Source organism: Phoxinus phoxinus (assembly GCF_949152265.1).
Source record: "Phoxinus phoxinus genome assembly, chromosome: 22".
NCBI lineage: Eukaryota > Metazoa > Chordata > Actinopteri > Cypriniformes > Leuciscidae > Phoxinus > Phoxinus phoxinus.
Genome location: NC_136897.1, coordinates 7,623,821 through 7,642,680, shown reverse-complemented (window position 1 = coordinate 7,642,680; position 18,860 = coordinate 7,623,821). Strand labels below are relative to the sequence as shown.

General features: G+C 38.7%; 1 protein-coding gene across 2 annotated transcripts in view; it reads right to left on the bottom strand.

Moving 5' to 3' along the window:
* The window catches only part of pde4cb (phosphodiesterase 4C, cAMP-specific b), a 69,433-nt gene that overhangs the window by 37,114 nt on the left and 13,459 nt on the right, over positions 1-18,860 (bottom strand). Inside the window, exon 1 of one of the 2 annotated variants that reach the window (XM_079598079.1) lies at positions 3,022-3,243. The exons of the other annotated variant lie outside the window; for it this stretch is intronic. Coding sequence (XP_079454205.1) covers positions 3,022-3,104 — 83 coding nt within the window. The 5' untranslated portion in view covers positions 3,105-3,243. Of the gene's footprint in view, positions 1-3,021; positions 3,244-18,860 lie in introns of those variants that run through there. 2 annotated transcript variants of the gene reach the window in all.

The window sequence follows — 18,860 nt, the reverse complement described above, 5'->3', positions numbered from 1 at the left end:
GAAATCCAAACATTAGCTTATCATCCATCAACCTCAAATATGTCTCATCACTTGAAACATGTAAGTAGTAGCAACTTTACAAATCCTCTCGCTCTAATGTTACATGAACGTGTTTTCATGTTAAAATGGAAAAAAAATATTCAGAGATTATGTACTCCGTATGAAACATGCATATAGGCAGCTAGGCGCGTCCACTACTGCAGAGATGATGAGTCTGCATCGTGACTTAATCTCTGCAGCCATAAACACAGAAAACATTATCAGTAAATTATTAAAATCTTTAGACAGTCTCCTACTGTTTTTTCACGACATGCTCATAATAATTTGCCTGTGCGCTGTGGCAAGCTTTACGCGTGCGTTTGAGCGCAGATTAGAATATGTAATATATTGCCAATTAAAGGCTTGTTAGTATGATTTATGGCTTATTAATATAAACACGCGATTAGTCGACTAATCGCTTAAAGGGACACTTCACCCATTTGCAGTAAGCTTTGTATCGTTAGAAACCCAGTCATATTTTTGAATGCTCGTGCATTATTCCCTCATTATCCCCTGAGACGGGAGAAATATGGATTCCAGTGTTGCAATTCCTGCTTATAATGATGTAACAATCGTCATTTTGCGACAAATCCTATTACAGATCAGTGGGTGGGACTTCACTTGCAGAAACTAAAAGCAATATCCGCTATCTTGTTTGGAAGCTAAGCTAACAGGCGCTGTGAAGCCAGATGTGAAGTTACGAAGTTAAGTGAAGGTACTCAATATGATATGGAAGAAGAGGATTAATGACTCAGATGTTCGTGGCTACCTTTACGAGCCGCAATATAACGAAGAGCAGCTGAGGCTGATGGAGAAACAGGAGACCTGCCTGTCTGGCTCCTGTGCGCATACGGACACAGAGATAGACTCCGTCTGCTGCAAAGAATTTAAACGATGCCAATTTCTCCTGGACCAAATCTCTGAATCAGACGAGGACACGGACGTTTGTGTTGTGAACCATCCTAGTCTCGCGGTGTTCTGGATTAGTGGGAGTGGCTTGCGGAGCTGTTTAATTTGGTGCATTGTGGGAGTTGTTGTTTTCCATACAAATGCGCCCTAAAGTTACTTTCTGTCTTTCCTCGGTCAAGAAGGCACCAAATTCGAAATTTGTGTTACATTTCGACTACATTATATGACCCACTTTCAATAAATATCAATATAGCAGCAAATACTAAGTGCCCTATTTTAACGATCTAATGGTCTAACGCATGGTCTAAAAGGGTTGTCCCTATTATCTTAATGAGTAATGGGTGTGTTTTGTGCGTAACGTGCAATAAACCAATCAGAGTCTCATCTTCCATTCCCTTTAAAAGCCAGTTGCGCTCGCGCCATGCTCGTGCACGAGGTTAAAACACGCAAGCAGACCATCTACGGGACAAGCCGGATTCCACCATATCTTTATGTACACAATAATAATCGTTTACATTGTAATCCTTTTATTTGTAATATTTGGCATTTGTTTTTGTGTATAAGTGTACGTGCGCTTTGCACTCGCCTATAAGCTCATATTACTAATGTGCCCTTTAAATAATAATAAAAATAATGCACCATTGACTTTAGACCAGGTTTTTTTTCAGTTGCCTCAAAATAGCAACGCGCCAACAATGTGCCTGAACACTTAGTTTTTAGACCAGCGCACTAATGCATGGGCGCAAATGCATTTGATATTTAAACAACGTGGCGCAGGACGTGAAAATGATAACTGCGTCAGGCTGAAACTAGCAGAAAACGCTTGCGTTGTGCCTGGCGCTGCATTGCGTGTGGTGCACAGTGTGGTGCAGTTCTAAAGTTGAGGATTAATTATAAATGGTTGTCCTCTCCTACAGTACTTTCACAATTGAAAACCAATAAATGAAACGAATGAAAAACATGGAATGGAGTTGTATGGGAAGACAATACACAAACACTGGAGTGACACAAGTGTGGTCAGGTAGTGATAGCACGTGGTTATTAAAACATGGCATCCACAAACACAGGCACATGCATTGTGACGTCTACACATCTGGAAGAAATTTAAGTTCACAGAGGAGTTTAGAATCCCTCCACCTAAAAATAGATTAGCAATCTGCTGTAGTTTAAGCAATAACTGGCCAAAGTCACATATCTTAAAGCATTCAGTGCATTACAAATGTGAGTAGTCCCGTGTAAAGGGTGTTAATGTGATGAGTAAAGACAGCCAAATATTAATGCTGTTAATGTTCATTCATTTGTTTACATGTTTCCAGCACATGTGGACCACAAAGCCCAAATTTGCATTTGTTTTGCATTGCATGCACCAAACCTAAACAGACAAATATTTATAGAGATATACGATACTCACGTATGTGCAAATAATATCAAGTAGGCTAACCAATTTTGGGGATGAACTGCAGCTCAAAGTAGTGATGCTACTAACTGAACTGAAAGTGTCTCAGTAGCTTCAAAGTAGTGTAGCCTTTTCAGAAATATTTCAATATAATGAATATTTTTTGTCATATTATATTGCACATACATGATTAAAACCAAGTGAACTGAGGTAATAATCAAATGCCTCTGTGGTAGTCCGATTAATTTTAGTTAATCAGTTCATTCGGATATATACTTGTATTATTAAATTGATATCCTCATTAATCATGTGCCTGATAATATATTTATGTTATGTATACCTGTTAGCTGCTTTTTATTAGTAGGTTAACAGTAGTTGAACTACTTTAAACTTAGAAACGTTAACATTTTAAACATGTTTCTTCAAAACAGACATGAGACATCCAAGGCGGAAAGTCTATACAGCTGCTTGGGCTGTTGAGACTTTCCATCGCATGTGAGTGTGCCAAAGTAATAAATCTGAACTCAGTTTTTTCAGCCCTGCAGCGGCAAACGACTCTTAGTTATTCCATTCATACTGCAGTTGATCTGCCTGATCTGACTTCAGCCATCAAAATAAACTTTGACAAAGCAGATCCTATGTAACTGACGTAATGTACAGTAGATGTCCAAACATACCCAATGCAAGAGTGTCGTCTCCGAGTTGAGCCACAATTAAAGAGTGAATTCCTCCTGAGGATTCGAGGATCCCTGTGCGTCATGTCAAAAAGCTGCGGAAACAACTTTAAGTCTTGGTCTTTTACCAGCACTTAGTAAAAAGAAACATCCTTAGAGTTTCAGTCTATTTTAAAGCTCAACTGAATGAGCAGACAGGTAAAACCATGTTCAGAAAAGTAAAGATCGAAAGAGCCTAAGCAAAAAATCGGACACCTTAGTCCAGGACGTCTTGTCTCCATTTACAGAACCTCATCCTCAGGGTCTGCTGAACAAGAATGTGATGACTAGCTCATGTAGATCATCATCCAAAGCTGATAAATATCTTCTGAAACATGCCAAATAAGGTTAATCAAAAACTTGCTTTCATAATTCAATCATAAAACTCTTTATTTAACTTAAGGGACTCCCTAGGGACACAGTTTAGAGGTTCAAGGTCCCGCTAAGTTTCCATATGAGTGTTTCTTTGGCTAAATGTTAGATGGGCGGGAAGGAGCAGAAGAAGAGAAAAGAAAGAGAGAGAGAGAGAGGGGGAGGTGCAGTACACTGAGCCTGGAGGGTGGTGTGCGGTCACACGCTGCTGCATTTCATATACATGTGTATTGTGAATTGTCTGCGATGGGTGGCTCCTGTTTGCCCGCCAACATCATCAGAGTAAGACGCAAACATACACACAGCATGAAGTGATAACAACACACTCATGCAGCGGGTGCTGTTCTGACATGCCTATGCTATTGTCTGCATACTTCCTTTTCATTGCACACTCATTTCTTCCATTAAGCGAGATAATGACCTGATCTAAACTTTTGGAACTTCAGCCTTGCAAAGCGTCCAATCAGAACTTAAGTTCGGTAGCGTGTCTGATCAGGACTTCAATCAGTACTGTGTCCAATCATTAATTTTGCTACAATGTTTGTCCAGTGCCATATACGATCAGAAGTCAGTTAAAAATTGTGTCCGATCAGTCACAAATTCAGTCCAGTAATGTGTCCGATCAAAACTATAGTCCAGATTAGAACAGCATTCAAATAGTTGTCAGATCTGCCAGTAGTGTCTCCAATAGGAACTTCTGTCGAGTACTGAGTTTCATCACTACTTTCAGTTTGGTTCAATAACCTGTTCAATCAGTTCCTTATACAGTATGTCTGATCTGGCAATCAGTTTTGTTATCGCCACAGTGTGTGTCACCAAGCATGCAGTGTTTCCTGTAGGAACATGACTCCATTGCCTGGATTAGAGCCATCTAAGAGTCAGGCCTAAATCTGCCCACTTTTCTGATCTGGAATTTTTAGATTTCCTCTTTCTCATAGAGACTGGAACGTACAGATTATTTTGAAGGGTTTGTAATGAAGTAATAGCAAGCTAAATGATAACAGCATTTATTTTATCTTGTGGTGAACCATCTATCCATCCATCCATGCATCCGTCCATTTATTTTTCATGCGGTTTGTCCTATGTAGGTTCACGGGAACGCTGGAGCCTGTAGCGTCTCGGGCTGTAGGCGGGGAAACACCCTGGTTGGATGGTCCGGTGATCAAAGTCATTAAAATTAGTTCAGTTTTAAGAAGAAGAAAAATATATATTTTTAGAATCCTTCTAACGACAGTTAAGAATGAACAACATAGATCTAAATAGAAAATAGTCTGACGTCAGAATCCAGAATCTATGCACTCTCTTTTGGTAGATTGTGGCAATGGAACTTTTTACATGAAAGTCAGGTCTGGTGGCTGACTATTTCCATGCATGTACTGCTTAAAGAAATTAATCAGAATTTATTTTTAGAGGATGTCTCACATATGAATCCCAGTAAAAGAGACGGAAAAAAACAAAGAATGAAGCAGAACAAACAAACCCTAGAAGAAAGAGATTGTTATTGTGTCTTTCAAAAAAGCCTCAGAGAAATGCCCTGTCCAGGAGTAATAGGGTGCAAGACACAGCACCTGAGGCAGAGAAGATCTAAACCTGAAACCAACAAAAGCCTCCTTTCAAAGCCTACACGCGGCTGCTCTCTTCAGAACTGTGTTTTCTGCCATATTTTATCATTTAAACCCTGGTTAACCTGAAGAAAACGTCCAACTCTTTAGTCTGGAGGACTCCGCGTGATCTCCTGAGGAGGATGATGCATATCAAGACAAACAATAATGTGACCATCAGCATAAAAAAAACATTGTACCTGTAACAGAGACAGTCTATGCAGAGGAAAGGCCAGGTGCTCTGATAAAACCAAACACTGCCAGTGGACCAAGTAAAGTGCCCTCTCCAATATGATTTAGATGGTGTTAAAGTATAAAGTTTAACACTGAACAAGAAAGTTTTGGGATATTGAAGCTCTGGATTATTATCAATTATGAGAGTTTTTCTTTTTTATCAGCCAATATTGAACATTTAATTGTGCATGCTCATCTAACTCTCCCTTAAAGTTAATCTTGAACATCAATAATTTAATAACACTGTTAAACAATCTTTAGCAAAGCATGCATTAAAAATGATTGCAATACTTAGACAAATGAGTAAAAATCTTTCTGTATATACAGTATATGGTAAAAGCAAATTTTTCTAGAACGGTAAAAAACCCTGTTTTTTTCTCTTTGGTAAATAAATGAATAACCTGCAGAAAGGGGACAGATTGGGAAAGTGTAAGGAGAAAGAAATTGTCGATCTTGAGTGCAAAACTTCCAAGTACTGTAACTCAAGCATAAATTAGATGAATTATAACATTTTACCCTCTTCCATACACATTGCAATTTTCCATCTCGATTGCTCAGTCATTACATTTTCACACATTCACAATTCTCTGACAGATTCCCCTCACATGACACGTTGTATAAGATGCGCTGAATGATTAAGCATAGATAAGTAGTTTAGTAAACCTATATTCTTATTTTTAACCCTAACTTGATTTAATAATTTGATATGTAGCCTATACATAATTTGACACTGGTGGGAGTCTTTGTCAAAAGTACCGTGGTTACGACTGTGACCTCGGTTCCCTGAAGAGGGAATGAGGTGCTGCTTTGTACATTTTAAGACTCTATGGGAAAGCCTCTGCATGATTGCGTCCTGAAGCACACGTGAAATCAGTCCAATGGTGTGATGGAGCATCATAGGCGGGAGACGTCAGGACTAGAAAGGTATAAAACATCCCTGAACAAAACAATGTCAGCTTCTGATAGCTGAAGTCGGTAACGTGTGCGCCGGAAGTATGGCGGGGCGACACAGCGCCTCGTTCCGTTTCAGGGAACCGAGGTTAACCTTGAAACCTTGTAACCTTTTAAGGGAACTTGCACTGCATCGTAAGTTTTATGACACTATGGAAAAAAAAATACCCACTATGCCATGCTGACCAGTGCCTGTCTAGAGTGAATCCTTTGTAAGAGCACAACTAAGACTGAAGAACCTGGGACCCTAGTGTGGAGCCCAGGTCAAGTCCATGAAACCTGACAAATGTGTGCGGAGAGGACCAGCACATACAGCTCAGAGAAGCCCCAGAAAGCAAGGCCATAATCCTAGTAGAATGGGCAAAAGAGAAGGCTGACCGGCCGATTCATAAGCAAGAGAGATAGCATCAACTACCCACTTGCTTCGTTAGATGCTGGGTACCCCTTTTTGGGTGACCCAAAGCATACAAAAAGTCGGTCAGACTTACGCCACATGGCAGCTCTGTTAACGTAAGCATCAAGTGCCCTCACTGGGCAAAGCATATTTAATTTTTCCTGGTCTGACGTAGGAAGGGGTGGAGGACAGAAGAACACTACAGATCTGGCCACATTAGTGGGGACCTTAGGAACATAACCCTAGGTTGAAGAAAAGCCATCACTATGCCAGATGCGAATTCCAAACACGAAGGGGAAACCCAAAGGGCTTGTAAATCTCCAATTCTTTGGATAGATGTCATGCCCAACAGAAATAAAGCCTTCAAGGTCAGAAACTTTTCTAAAACTAAAACCTCCTCGATAGGCTCAAAGGGAGCAGCCGAATGGCCCTCCAGTACTAAGGCCAAATCCCAAGCCGTATCAACCAATCTGTAGAAGGGGATAACCCTGCAGAGAACCGTTCTTGTAGAAACTACAACACTGTACCAACTGGGCCGTTAACTGGGTAACTGGGTCTAAATATATATATATATGGTATATAATCACAGATAACACCAAATAACATTGACAGACTGACACAAATCGCTTGCTGAAGACAGAAGCTGAGATTGTTTGGTTCAGGGGTGCTTTATACCTTCCTTGTCGCCTATGATGTTCCCTCACACCATTGGACTGGTTTCACATGTGCTTCAGGATGCAATCACGCTGAGGCGTTCCCATGGGGTTGTAAAACGTATAACGCAGCGCTAGTTCCCTTGAAAGGGAACATTATTTTAAAACTATTTGTACATACAATTATAACTCTTCACTGTATTCAGAAATATCTAATATTGTCATTCTTAAATATGTTTAATAACCATGGATTTTAGTACTTTAAGATAAGAGATTACTGTTATGTGTGACACAATGTTTGTTTAAACTGCAGTGCATTGTGGGAGAGTCTGTCAGAGCAAATATACTGTATTTATTATTAACTAGCCCAACCACTTGTTGTCCCGAAAGAGATAAACATTAGTGATTGCTGAACTGAGTGAAAGATATATAGTTACCTAATACTTTCAAATTACTTCTGTATTAATTAAAATGTTTGTAACATAAAACATAAGGCCAGTGTAGTTGAAAAGAGATTATTCATACATATAAATGACAACCGTTCATTTGTCAGCACAAACAGCATCTTTTCAATTAATAAATAAACAAAAGTCAACCTGGTTTCAGTAACCCGTCAGTGGTGTCACATAACAGTAAAAGCTGTGTTTTTGATGGAATAGCGAGATGGTGAACTGCAGAGATTATCTTGACCTCCGTCCTCATTATAATCATCTTCACCATCAGATTCATAACAGCTGGTGTTCAACACCATCCATACCGCCATCTGTACACCATTAACTGTCACACTATGATTTTACAGCAAATACAACTCTCATATGCATAAACACAGCTGTTCTCACTGAATATCACCAGCAGATGGGGCTCACGGAGACCTTCACTGACTCCAGCCTTGCTCAGTATTGTAGAGCTGCCTACATAAACCATTTTAAGGCAATGTTTCCCTACCTTGTTCCTGGAGGCACACCAACCGTTGACATTCTAGATGTCTCCCTTATCTGAACCATCTATTTCTGGTTTTGAGTTGAATCAGGTGCGTTTGGTTAGGAAGAGTTTGAAAATGTGTAGCCTAGGCTACTATTGGTGTGCCTGCAGAAACAGGGTTGGGAATGTCTTAAGGCATTATAGTCATGCTTCAGATGTAAATGTTGGCTATAACCTCGTGCCTTCTAAAGTACCATTTATTTCTTGAAATTTGAAGGAAGCATTGCACTGTATTTCAAAAACCTCAATGAAAAGTTAATCCAAGATAGCGGAAATGTAAAACAGAAATGTAAACTATAAATATATGTGTGCATTTCATTTTTTTTTTTTTAAATATTAAAGTTTTGAAATTATTATTAAAATGTAAACTGCCCAATACGTACTATAGGTGTGCTTCTTTTTTGTTTATTGGATTATGTTGTTAGCTTAGCAACATGCTAACGTCAAAATCTTTTGGAATCATTTGTGTGTGGAGCAATATTATTGTGCCACACAAAGCTAGAGCATTCTCACTTCCTTGACTATTAGGAAACTGCTCACATTTATAAGAAATCAGATGATCTTTGCCTGGTGGACGATAACTTATATAAACTGATAAATCCTATAGACATAAGACATAGCTATTTGGTGGGCTAAACATTTCAATTTGAGTTTGTTTATTAATGCAATATGTTCAGGCCGACACAAACATTTGCATGCCATTAATGCAAAAGAGAGGTGTTCAAATCTCTTTTTATCACGCTGCGAATAAAGCTGGCCACATGCCCAGAGCGCTGCTGCTATATAAAACTACAACTTGTTGGTCTCATAAATAGACAATTTTGCAACGTGATAAGCAGAGTAAGAATCCCAAAACCGGTTCTCTTGTCTCTGTATTTCTGTATTTGGTGTTGTTTAATAAACACCACAGTGAATACAAAAATCTTCAGCTAAATGAAAACATGTACTCTTTGACTTCCTTTCTTTTCTGTGAAATCTGGATGTCAGAAGCAGAAAGTTGTGGGTTAACCGCGGTATTTCTGCTTTTAAAGAACCAAACCAAATTTCCATGTCGAATATTCATAGTGTGAACAAGAACAGTGCCATATCTAGGAACTGGGGAGTGGGCTCTTTTAAGCAACAAACACATACCCACACCCCTATAGAAACCATCCACATTACCTTAGCATTGTGGTAGTCCCAGATTATTCAGAAAATGTAAACGTCTAGATTGTAACCCTGCTTTAGGTCACCGACAAGCCTCCTGAATTATGTCAGGACGTAACAAGGACTTTTCCAGTCATACCCCACCTGAAAATGTTTTGTTCAAGGCCATCACCGTAGAAACACGTTATTTTATTCTGCCCAGTATTCGATTCAGACAGTCCAACAATAAATACAATATGTGGTGAAAGCTAGTCACAGACACTCTTCTAAAGAGACCTGTGAACATTTATATTTAGATATTTATCCCTTTTCTCACTTTGCTGTTATCATGGTCTATATTTTCTGTTGGGAAAGAGAAACTGATGATTTGTGCTTTGGAGAACAGGTGGACATTGCTTCTGTCGTGGAGAAGTCCGGCTGGACCATTTGTTTTGTACCGTCAAGCCATCTGCTACCGTCGTGAGACACTGTGATGGCCCCATCCCCCTTCAGATAAAGCTGGATTCTGTCCCAGTGCGTTTCTGATGACATCGTGACCCTAACCAAGCAAATGCTGTAAAAGCTTTTAACATCATTTCAATTAGCAGCCAGATATAAGAAGAAAAGCTACATTTCCAGCACTGGCGTAGGCCCTGTAGACATGTATCATGTGACAACCTACATTACCATTCCTATAATACTTCCACACCATAAATCCTTTCTGAGCAACAACTAATCTAATTGTATTGAAGAAAATGACGAGAAGGTACAGACCCAGACCAAAAGAGCCTCGATGACTAGCAATAATCAAATCAAAAGGGTGCTTCAACTTAATTTACCCCTATTGCCAGTGTGTAATGTGTAACGTTGTTAAAAAAAACGCTGCCCTCTGGTGATATGGGAAAATAATGCACACAATGGGCCTCATTCATGAAACATTCGTAAATATACGAGTAAATATGTGAGTGATCTGCGCGTAAAGAGACCTTCCCGAAAATTCTTCTCCTGATTCACAAATACTTCGTAAACGTCAGATGTGATAGTGAAACGTGTGTGTGTGTGTTATGAATTCCAATCTGTCGTAAATGGGACGCGCGTTCACGCTCATTCTCAATTACCATAAATCCCGCCCATTAAATCCGACTGACAACTATATATGGGCATCATATTATGACACCAAACGAAGGATTTCAACATGTCTTCTTAAAAGCGAATGAAAAATAAAAAATTATCATTATCAGATAATATTTTATTATCAGAAGTTCATTCAAAACGCCACATAACAGGGCCGGATTAACCATTGGGCAATTGCCCAGGGGCCCAGGACATCTAAGGGGCCCTGGGCACCGTCAAATATTATGTCAAATATTATGATTAAAATGTCTCCACGATCTGCTTTTGAATAAATATCGTAGGATCGTGCATTCTATCAGTTTGCAGTTCTGGCGCCTCCGTCTCAACATAGCCTACTGTACAGCGCGACGTATATCCACATGAAATGCAGAGGAACGGGACACTGTAGTTTATAAAAATTAATTATTTGCATGTGCTTTAAAGCCTTGCCGGTTAAACATGTCATTCGCTGCTGATGTGCTGTTCTAACGGGCGCTTTTCTGAGCGCAATAACGTTACACCCGCCGACGCGCACATGCACTAAAAGCCTGTATAACAGCGCCTGTTATTTCAAGCGTATCAGGCGTATCAGGTCCTAAAAAAAGCAAGCTTGGCAGATTTTACAGATGCAGTTACTGGAGTTTCATCTGTTAATCGAACAGTCCCAGAAGTGAAGAGAAAATGGTTCGACATGAAGCTCGACTGCAAAAAACGAATTAGTTCACTTCGAAAAAATATAGCCGAGCCGTATTGAGCAATTCATTATGTGATTAAAGTGTTCCGTTTGCAGATGCTATTACTGGCTCTTATAATAAAAGTAAAAAGAAAAAACTTATGTAATTAATATAATAGCTATTTTTTCAAAATGCTGTGTAAATATGTCCCCGATTAAGGTGAATTAAAATGCAGCAAAACGTTCGGATGTTAAACGCACTATTTACGCGTGGCTGGGAGCAGGTGTAGATTTCTTTACCAACTAACATTTGGAAAATACGAACATTTTAATGAATCCGAAAATTTACGCCAGAACCACTTTACACACGATTTACACAAGAATTCGTTCTGCTCGTGTTTCATGAATGAGACCCAATGACAACACATATTATTGTAAACTATGGTGCCCTTATAACTAGTGGAAAGTGTTTGGTAAATTAAGAATGGAATACAGAGAAAGAAGGTTTTTGTTGTTGATGATGATTAGCTTTTTTATATATATATATATATGGTAGAACACATTTTTTTGCATTAGAGCCATTCCCATCTATTAAAAAGGGCCAAATTATGAATTTGGTTGGTTCTGGTAGAATAAAACATAGGGATATAAGCTTGAATTGCTCAAGTTGGTTGTTGGAACACATTAGCTGGTTTGTTAGTCCAAAGCGGTCTATCAGCCCTAACTAAGATGGTCTTCCACATCAATGTCATCCGCACCCACAAGTAGTCCAACTAATCAATATTATAGACTAATGACTAAATTACTATCCTGATCCAGCTAGACATGTAAAACCAGCTCATCATAAGCTGGTTTTGGTTCTGGTTCTGATTTCACACAAACTCACAACTAAAGCCTAGGCATTTTTGAAAGAAATTGGGGGGTCTGTTTACCCCTGTAGCATTTGATTAATCAAAAATTATTAAATAAATATACATATCGATTGAAATAACTGTTTTCTGTAACACATTTTAATGATTCAGTTGATGTATTGTACACATCTCAGGTTTTTTTTATTTAAAAAATCACAAACACTCCTCAAGAAACACATTTTTCTAATGTTCTTTTGAGAGAACTTATTCAATCAACTCCTGTCTTGAAAGAAGAAAACAAACTGGATCTGAGAAATAAATGGTCATCCCAGATACACTACAATAAACACAAGAACAAAAACATCAGTTTTCTAGTTTAAGACAGCTTCACTGAACATCAGTTCATCTGGCATAGCAAAAAAGAAGACTCTGGATTGCTGTTGGCCATTTAGGCAGATATTAAAAAAAGGTACAGTATGTCTGACATTGGAAAATTAGAAGAAGAAAAAGTTAGAATGGACAAAAGAACAAAGATTGGGAATTAGTTGATTAGTATGAATCATGTTTAATGTTTTGAGGTGTGTGAAGAACTTTGGATCTTTAATCGTGGCGGGCTGGCACTGTGAGCAAAGTTTTGATCCTCCTCACTCTCTCTGTTCATGAAAGGGGATCTGCACTAATTTACTGTAATACCCACTCGACGTTATCGTAGAACGTCCCTCGAGGGCCGTCTACCTACACAGAGGCTGATGTCGTCGTATTACACAAAGGAGACCAGTTCTCAAAACATCTGTGTGTGCTCCTCGAGGGACTCGAGGGAGAGGAGGACGCTCTGATCTGCTGCTAGATCCATTGGTTCAGGTCAGATATTATGTCATGCTGGGGTTGAATAAAGAAGGAAGTAAGTAGTACTGGATCTATTTGCAAGCAGTTCTCTTTAATCAAAATAAACTCAGTATTACACTTCTTAGGCTCTTAGTAAACAAAACAGGATACACAGAACAACCACCAAAATAATGACGAGATCTGACAAAGACTGAACATAACACAGGGCTATAAATACACTGGGACACTTTAGGGACTAAACCAAATAATTATTTTTGGAGGAGTACTGTACATAGAGCTGGCAGACAAGACAACCCAGGATGAGGGAGAAGCTAGGGAAGAAATGACAGTGGGAGAAGCCAGGGAGTGAGCGCAAAACAGTAGCAGGATGAAGGCCCTTGGTGGTGTCAATGGAGGGAGAAGCCATGATGGAGCCTTGGCGGATAGGCCAGGTGGAACTAATGGGACAACTGACTAAAGGCAGAGACAGTGGAGACACAGGGGTGCACAATATATCGAATCAACATCGCTATCACAATATCACGTTGCCCGATATTATATCGAAAGTCTCACGATAATTTTGCAATATTTTGTTTATTATGTGTCCGACATGCACCGCTCGAAAAATACACGTCGCTTGGTAGCGTTCCATTTCCCCCGACTGATTTCCTGTTTCTCCATCTCCATAAACAACATGCAATCAAGGAGAGGGTTAACTTTTCATGCTACAGATTTCCCACAGTGGTCAGAAAGAAGACACTTTGTTTCTCTCAATATGACTCTAGTTCGCTACTCGCTCCAAAGCTAATCGCCGTCACTCTCTCTCTTCTCCCTCGCTCTACCACACAGTCCCCACACACACACACTTGCCGGCTCGACGCACACACCAGCGCACAAGTATAAACATCAGGCCACCTGGCCGCTTCATGTGTTTTCTCAGATCCGATAGCTATCTGATTTATCAAAACGATTCCATTTACACCTGGCCACATAAATGTGTTTTTGCAAAACGGATAAAAATCCGATCTTCAATTCCCGCGCTATATGCAGATTTAATGGAGTCACAGAAAGCAACAGATATGAGCTGCATTTTATTGATCGTCAGCTAAAATTTCGAAATCAAAGACCGCAATAAGAGAGAGCGGCAGCAGCCCTGGTAAGATCATTTAATTTCTTTACTTTTAATGAAGATGATCGTGTGTTAAGCGTCTGCGACTTACTTTCACTTTGATTTGCGATAGTTTGCACGTTGGCTTGATGAATCGATGCTCAGCTTCGGTGATGCGTGCTGTAGTAGCGTCATCATATCTGGCTATAACATGACACATAGCCTATAACACGCTCTCACACATTACATTTTTAGCATTTTTGTTTGGAGTAAAATTTACATGTGGTTTCAACAACCAGATGCACTTGTCCAGTTTCGTCTAGAATGCGGCCCAGACCTCCAGAAGTGGTTTGAGCGATCGGAATTTAATTATCGAAATTAATATCGATATCGCAATATTCATTATCGATATCGCAATATCACATTTTGTCACCCCTAGCGGAGCCAAAGAGACTAGTTGACATCAAAGATCCTGGAGTCCAAGGTGGAGCCGTAGTGACGAGCGGCCAAGGATGACCCATGGTGCCTGAAGACTGAGGCAGAGCCGGAGGGAAGAAGGAGCCCAACGGCGCCAAAGCGCTGGAAGGACAAGGCACAGCTGAAGGCCTGGAAGACCATGCCGGAGGTAGAGCAATGACTGAACAAGGCGGAGCTGGAGGGACGAGGAAGCCTTGTGGAGCCAGAAGGATGGCAGTCCCAGGCAGAACAGGGAGCGAGAAGCCAGGGCAAAGCCAAATGGTCGATGGGCCAAGGTAATGACAGGCTTGGAGATTCGAGGTGGAGCCAAAGGGTCAACACACTAGGGCGGAGCTGGCGTGCAGGAAGCCCAGGGTGGATCCAAGCTGCTGACAGGAGCCAGTGAAGGAGTCGTCATAGGGCTGAAGGGAGCCAGTGAACACAGGGCAGAAGAACTGGTTAGCATGGGCAGAAGGTTACGAGACGAGAGCAGACAGAGGGTTAAAAAACGGAACTGCTGCTAGATCCATTGATCAGCTCTTCTGTCACGCTTGTGTTGAATTAAAAATGAAACAAAGTGCTGGATCTATTTACAGTTTGCTTTAATACAAATAAAATTCTCAACCTTTAAGCCAAAAAAGTTGAGAACCAGTGCTGTAGAAGGTGATGAATCATGTCTCTGCCATTATTTTCCCAATTTTACAGTGACTAAAGTAGTAATTAAAGTAGTACAGTAAGAAACTGCTATACATATATTTTCATTTTCATATACATGTATTTTAGAAGTTTTTGAAGGGTTAGTAAAAAAAAAAAAAAAAACACATCTCACTATTTACTTACCCTCATATCAATTTAAATTTGTATGCAGTTATTTTTTTGTGTGTACATTTTCAGTTGTGACACTTGCAATAACCAATGACATTTGGTGTCTGTCGATGAGGTAAACATGATTTGTGAATGAGAATTCAAAGTTTTGCCAAAGATCAATAACAACTTAAATTTCTTTTCATCATAAAAGCTACAGTATATCGTATGGCTTCAGTACACTACGGACTACATTTGTGCTATATATATATATATATATATATATATATATATATATATATATATATATATATATATATATATATATACATATATATATATTTTTTTTACCTTGTCTTTGTATCAAAAAGAGCTGCATAAATATTCTTCTTTGTTTTCCACAAAAAAACAACATACATGTTTGGAATGACATGAGAGTGAGTGAATAATGACAGTTTTCATTTTTGAGTGACCTATTGCTTTAAGACTTTTTCTCTTTTTTTCCCCCCCAACAGTTCTTTGATATAGGATGAGTAACAATTCTTGATGGCATTGATTTGAAAAATAATCACCATCACAGCAGGTTTCTTTCTGAGGCTTCAGCATTACGTGCACACCTGAGCTCTGCTGAAAAAAATGAGAGGCATATGTGTGTGTAAATGAGAAGAACGCTGTCGAAAATAACCATGTCTGAGATCCACACAACATATGGCAGATTGCACTGAAACATAGAGAGTGTGCTCATTATACAGACCACAAGATCGTATTATATAATTGAGACTGAGGGAAAAAAAGATAAAAACCTGTCTCTCTGTATTGTTAACCTAAAATCTGTGTCTCTGCTGACATCTCTGGGAGACGCCTGTGGATATTGAGAAAAAGGAGTTTTTTTCTTTGAAATGAACAAATTGAAATTTAATACAGCATTTTCATGTGGAAACAGAATGAACTAATCATAAGTAATAGTAAATTTAGGACTGAGATAGTTCCTTATTAGGTAATCAATAATTACGGAATAAGATTAGTCTCATTAATAACTATTAACTATGAGAACGAGTAAAGAATTACCCATTACAATCAATTGCTAATCACAACATTAATGTGTCCTGAGAGCAGAACCTGATTTCACCGAGTGCAACATGTTCCTCGATCAACATCTTTTTTGACCCTGGAACAACATTCAAATTCACGTCCTGATTTTCCTAAGTTAGACGTGTTCCCGGTTCAACATATTTTGTTTAATCCTGTCCGAAAATGTATTCATAACCATTACGTTTTAGAGGGGTAGGATAACATTTTCAAATAGGAATGTTGTTCCAGGATCAACGAAACATGTTGACCCAGGAACGAACTCGGCAAAATCAGGGTGTGTTGTGTCTGAGACATGAGTAATTGTCCTTTTTACTCAGAACATGATCATAAAATGACTCACTGATTACTCAAGTGTTACCAAGTCAATCTTCAAGGGCTACTTGTAATCTGGACCATTATTTTAAAGTAGGCTACAAATAATACTTTCACTTTAAAAAATTGCCCAGATCACTAGTAGAGACCTCTGCAGGAATACTTAAATAATAATGATGCATTTTATGCATGTTTAAAGTAATAAAGACTATCTTCAAGAACTACCAGTGACCCAGACCATTATTTTAAATTGAAACGACATGCTTTTCACTTTAAAATAATGTTTCAGATCACTAGTATTTTTTGAAGAGTGATTAGGTAACACTTGAGTGATTAGCGATGCATTTTATAACCATGTTCAGAGTAAACAAAACAACTGCTCACATCTCAGACACGATACTATTGTGATTAGTAATTACTTGGTGATTCTTTATAATTTTGTCATATCTAATACTTTCTTAATAAGCCTAATCTCATTCAGTGAGTATTGGTTACCTAACTATTAAATAAAATGTGCCTAAATTTGCTACAGTATACTTACTGATTAGATAATTTTGTGTCTATATTAGTTAATAGCTGAAGTGTTAGTATTAATTTGTCCTGCTTTAATGTCGGGCCATTATTCTAAAGTGTAAACCAAAATTCTTCATCACAATGCTAGTGAGTTGTGGCTGGTTGCTAGGGTGTTACTATGCAATTGCTCAGGTGTTCCGAGTGCTTTTGAGTGCATTTCTGGTATTTGCGTGTAGTTGCTAGGTGGCTGCATACTCAAATCACTAGATACGGTGTGTGGAATTGTAATTTGCAAGTAATTTGCATAGTAGCTGAGTATTTACATTTCGACAGCTCTGTTTCTGCATGCATTCTCCATTTACATTTGGACAAATAAGGTCAATCCACACTGCACCGACAGATGCCGACCAACGTGGACAATCACCAGATTACGGTATGTCACTTCTCAGACATTCCACGACACGACCAACGCCGATTCAACAGTTTAATCAGCAAAACCGAGCACTGACCAATGACAACAGACGGGTAACACACTGAACTAACAAAACCAGATGAAGTGTCTGTTGCCGGTGGTCAACGGTGCAGTGTGAACTGGCCTATAAATGTGTCTCTGTAGAACAAATATAAATGTGTCTTTGCAGAACGAATATAAATGTGTCTCTGCAGAACGCATATAAATTTCATGATTCTAGTAGCAAAACACTTCAGACCATATGGCAATTAGTGTTCGTGTTTCGCGTCTGCCCCATACACTCCCTCTCACTCCTGATTGCTCGCTCATGTGTGGATTGTGGTTGCTTCCAAACTTCCATATGCTGACGTTCTTATGTTGGAGGATGAATAATGGATTATGTGGCCTGAACAACCAGGAATGACCTCAAAGACAATCATAAATGTGTTCTGGAGGGCATTTACTACAGTACACATGGTCTTTTAATGATTGGATGGCTATTCGATCAGATAAAAAGCAGGATGAATCTCATGAAAACATCAATAAAAGAAAAAAGAAAGAAATATGTAAAGCGAATTAAGTCCATGAACATTTTTTTTGGTATAGTGACATTAACTTTAATTTCATAATTTAATACATCTAAACAGGGGTTCTTAATTCTTATAAATAAAATATTGAATTTGAATTTGTTTTTATGATCGGATAGGTTTTGTGAGATTTACCTATCGGTTCGTGCCCCTAGTCATTGGGAACATTTACGTTAGGACAAACAGTCATGAGTTATGCACCAAAGTTTTTTAAGAGGTTTGTTTAAGCCTTTTAAGTTGATATTCAGTGTACAATTTTTTGTTGCATGTCAAATTGACTCTAAATGGATCCAATACTATTCACGAAAAATCACACTATGAAAAACAACAGACAAACAATAAACAACAAAAACAAACATGAGAACAAACTAATTTTAAAACTGTATTTAACAATTTTTTAATCATTGTGTTTTTATGAATGTTATAGACAGTATTGTAACAAATCTTAATTTAAAATCTAAAAAGTATTATTATTATTATTATTTTAACATTTTTTGTTTTAGTTTTGTGTGCTTTCTGGAAGCTCAAACAGCAGAGGATGATGCTAGCTACGCCAAAATTATGTGTAAAAATGTACGCCTTTAAAACAGTGTACATTTCTTTGGATAAAAGTGTTTGCCAAATGCATACATGTAAATTGAAATACCCTCACAGGGTTGGCTAGTTCAGAAACTGACATAAATAAATCTTTTTTTTTTTTTCTGTGC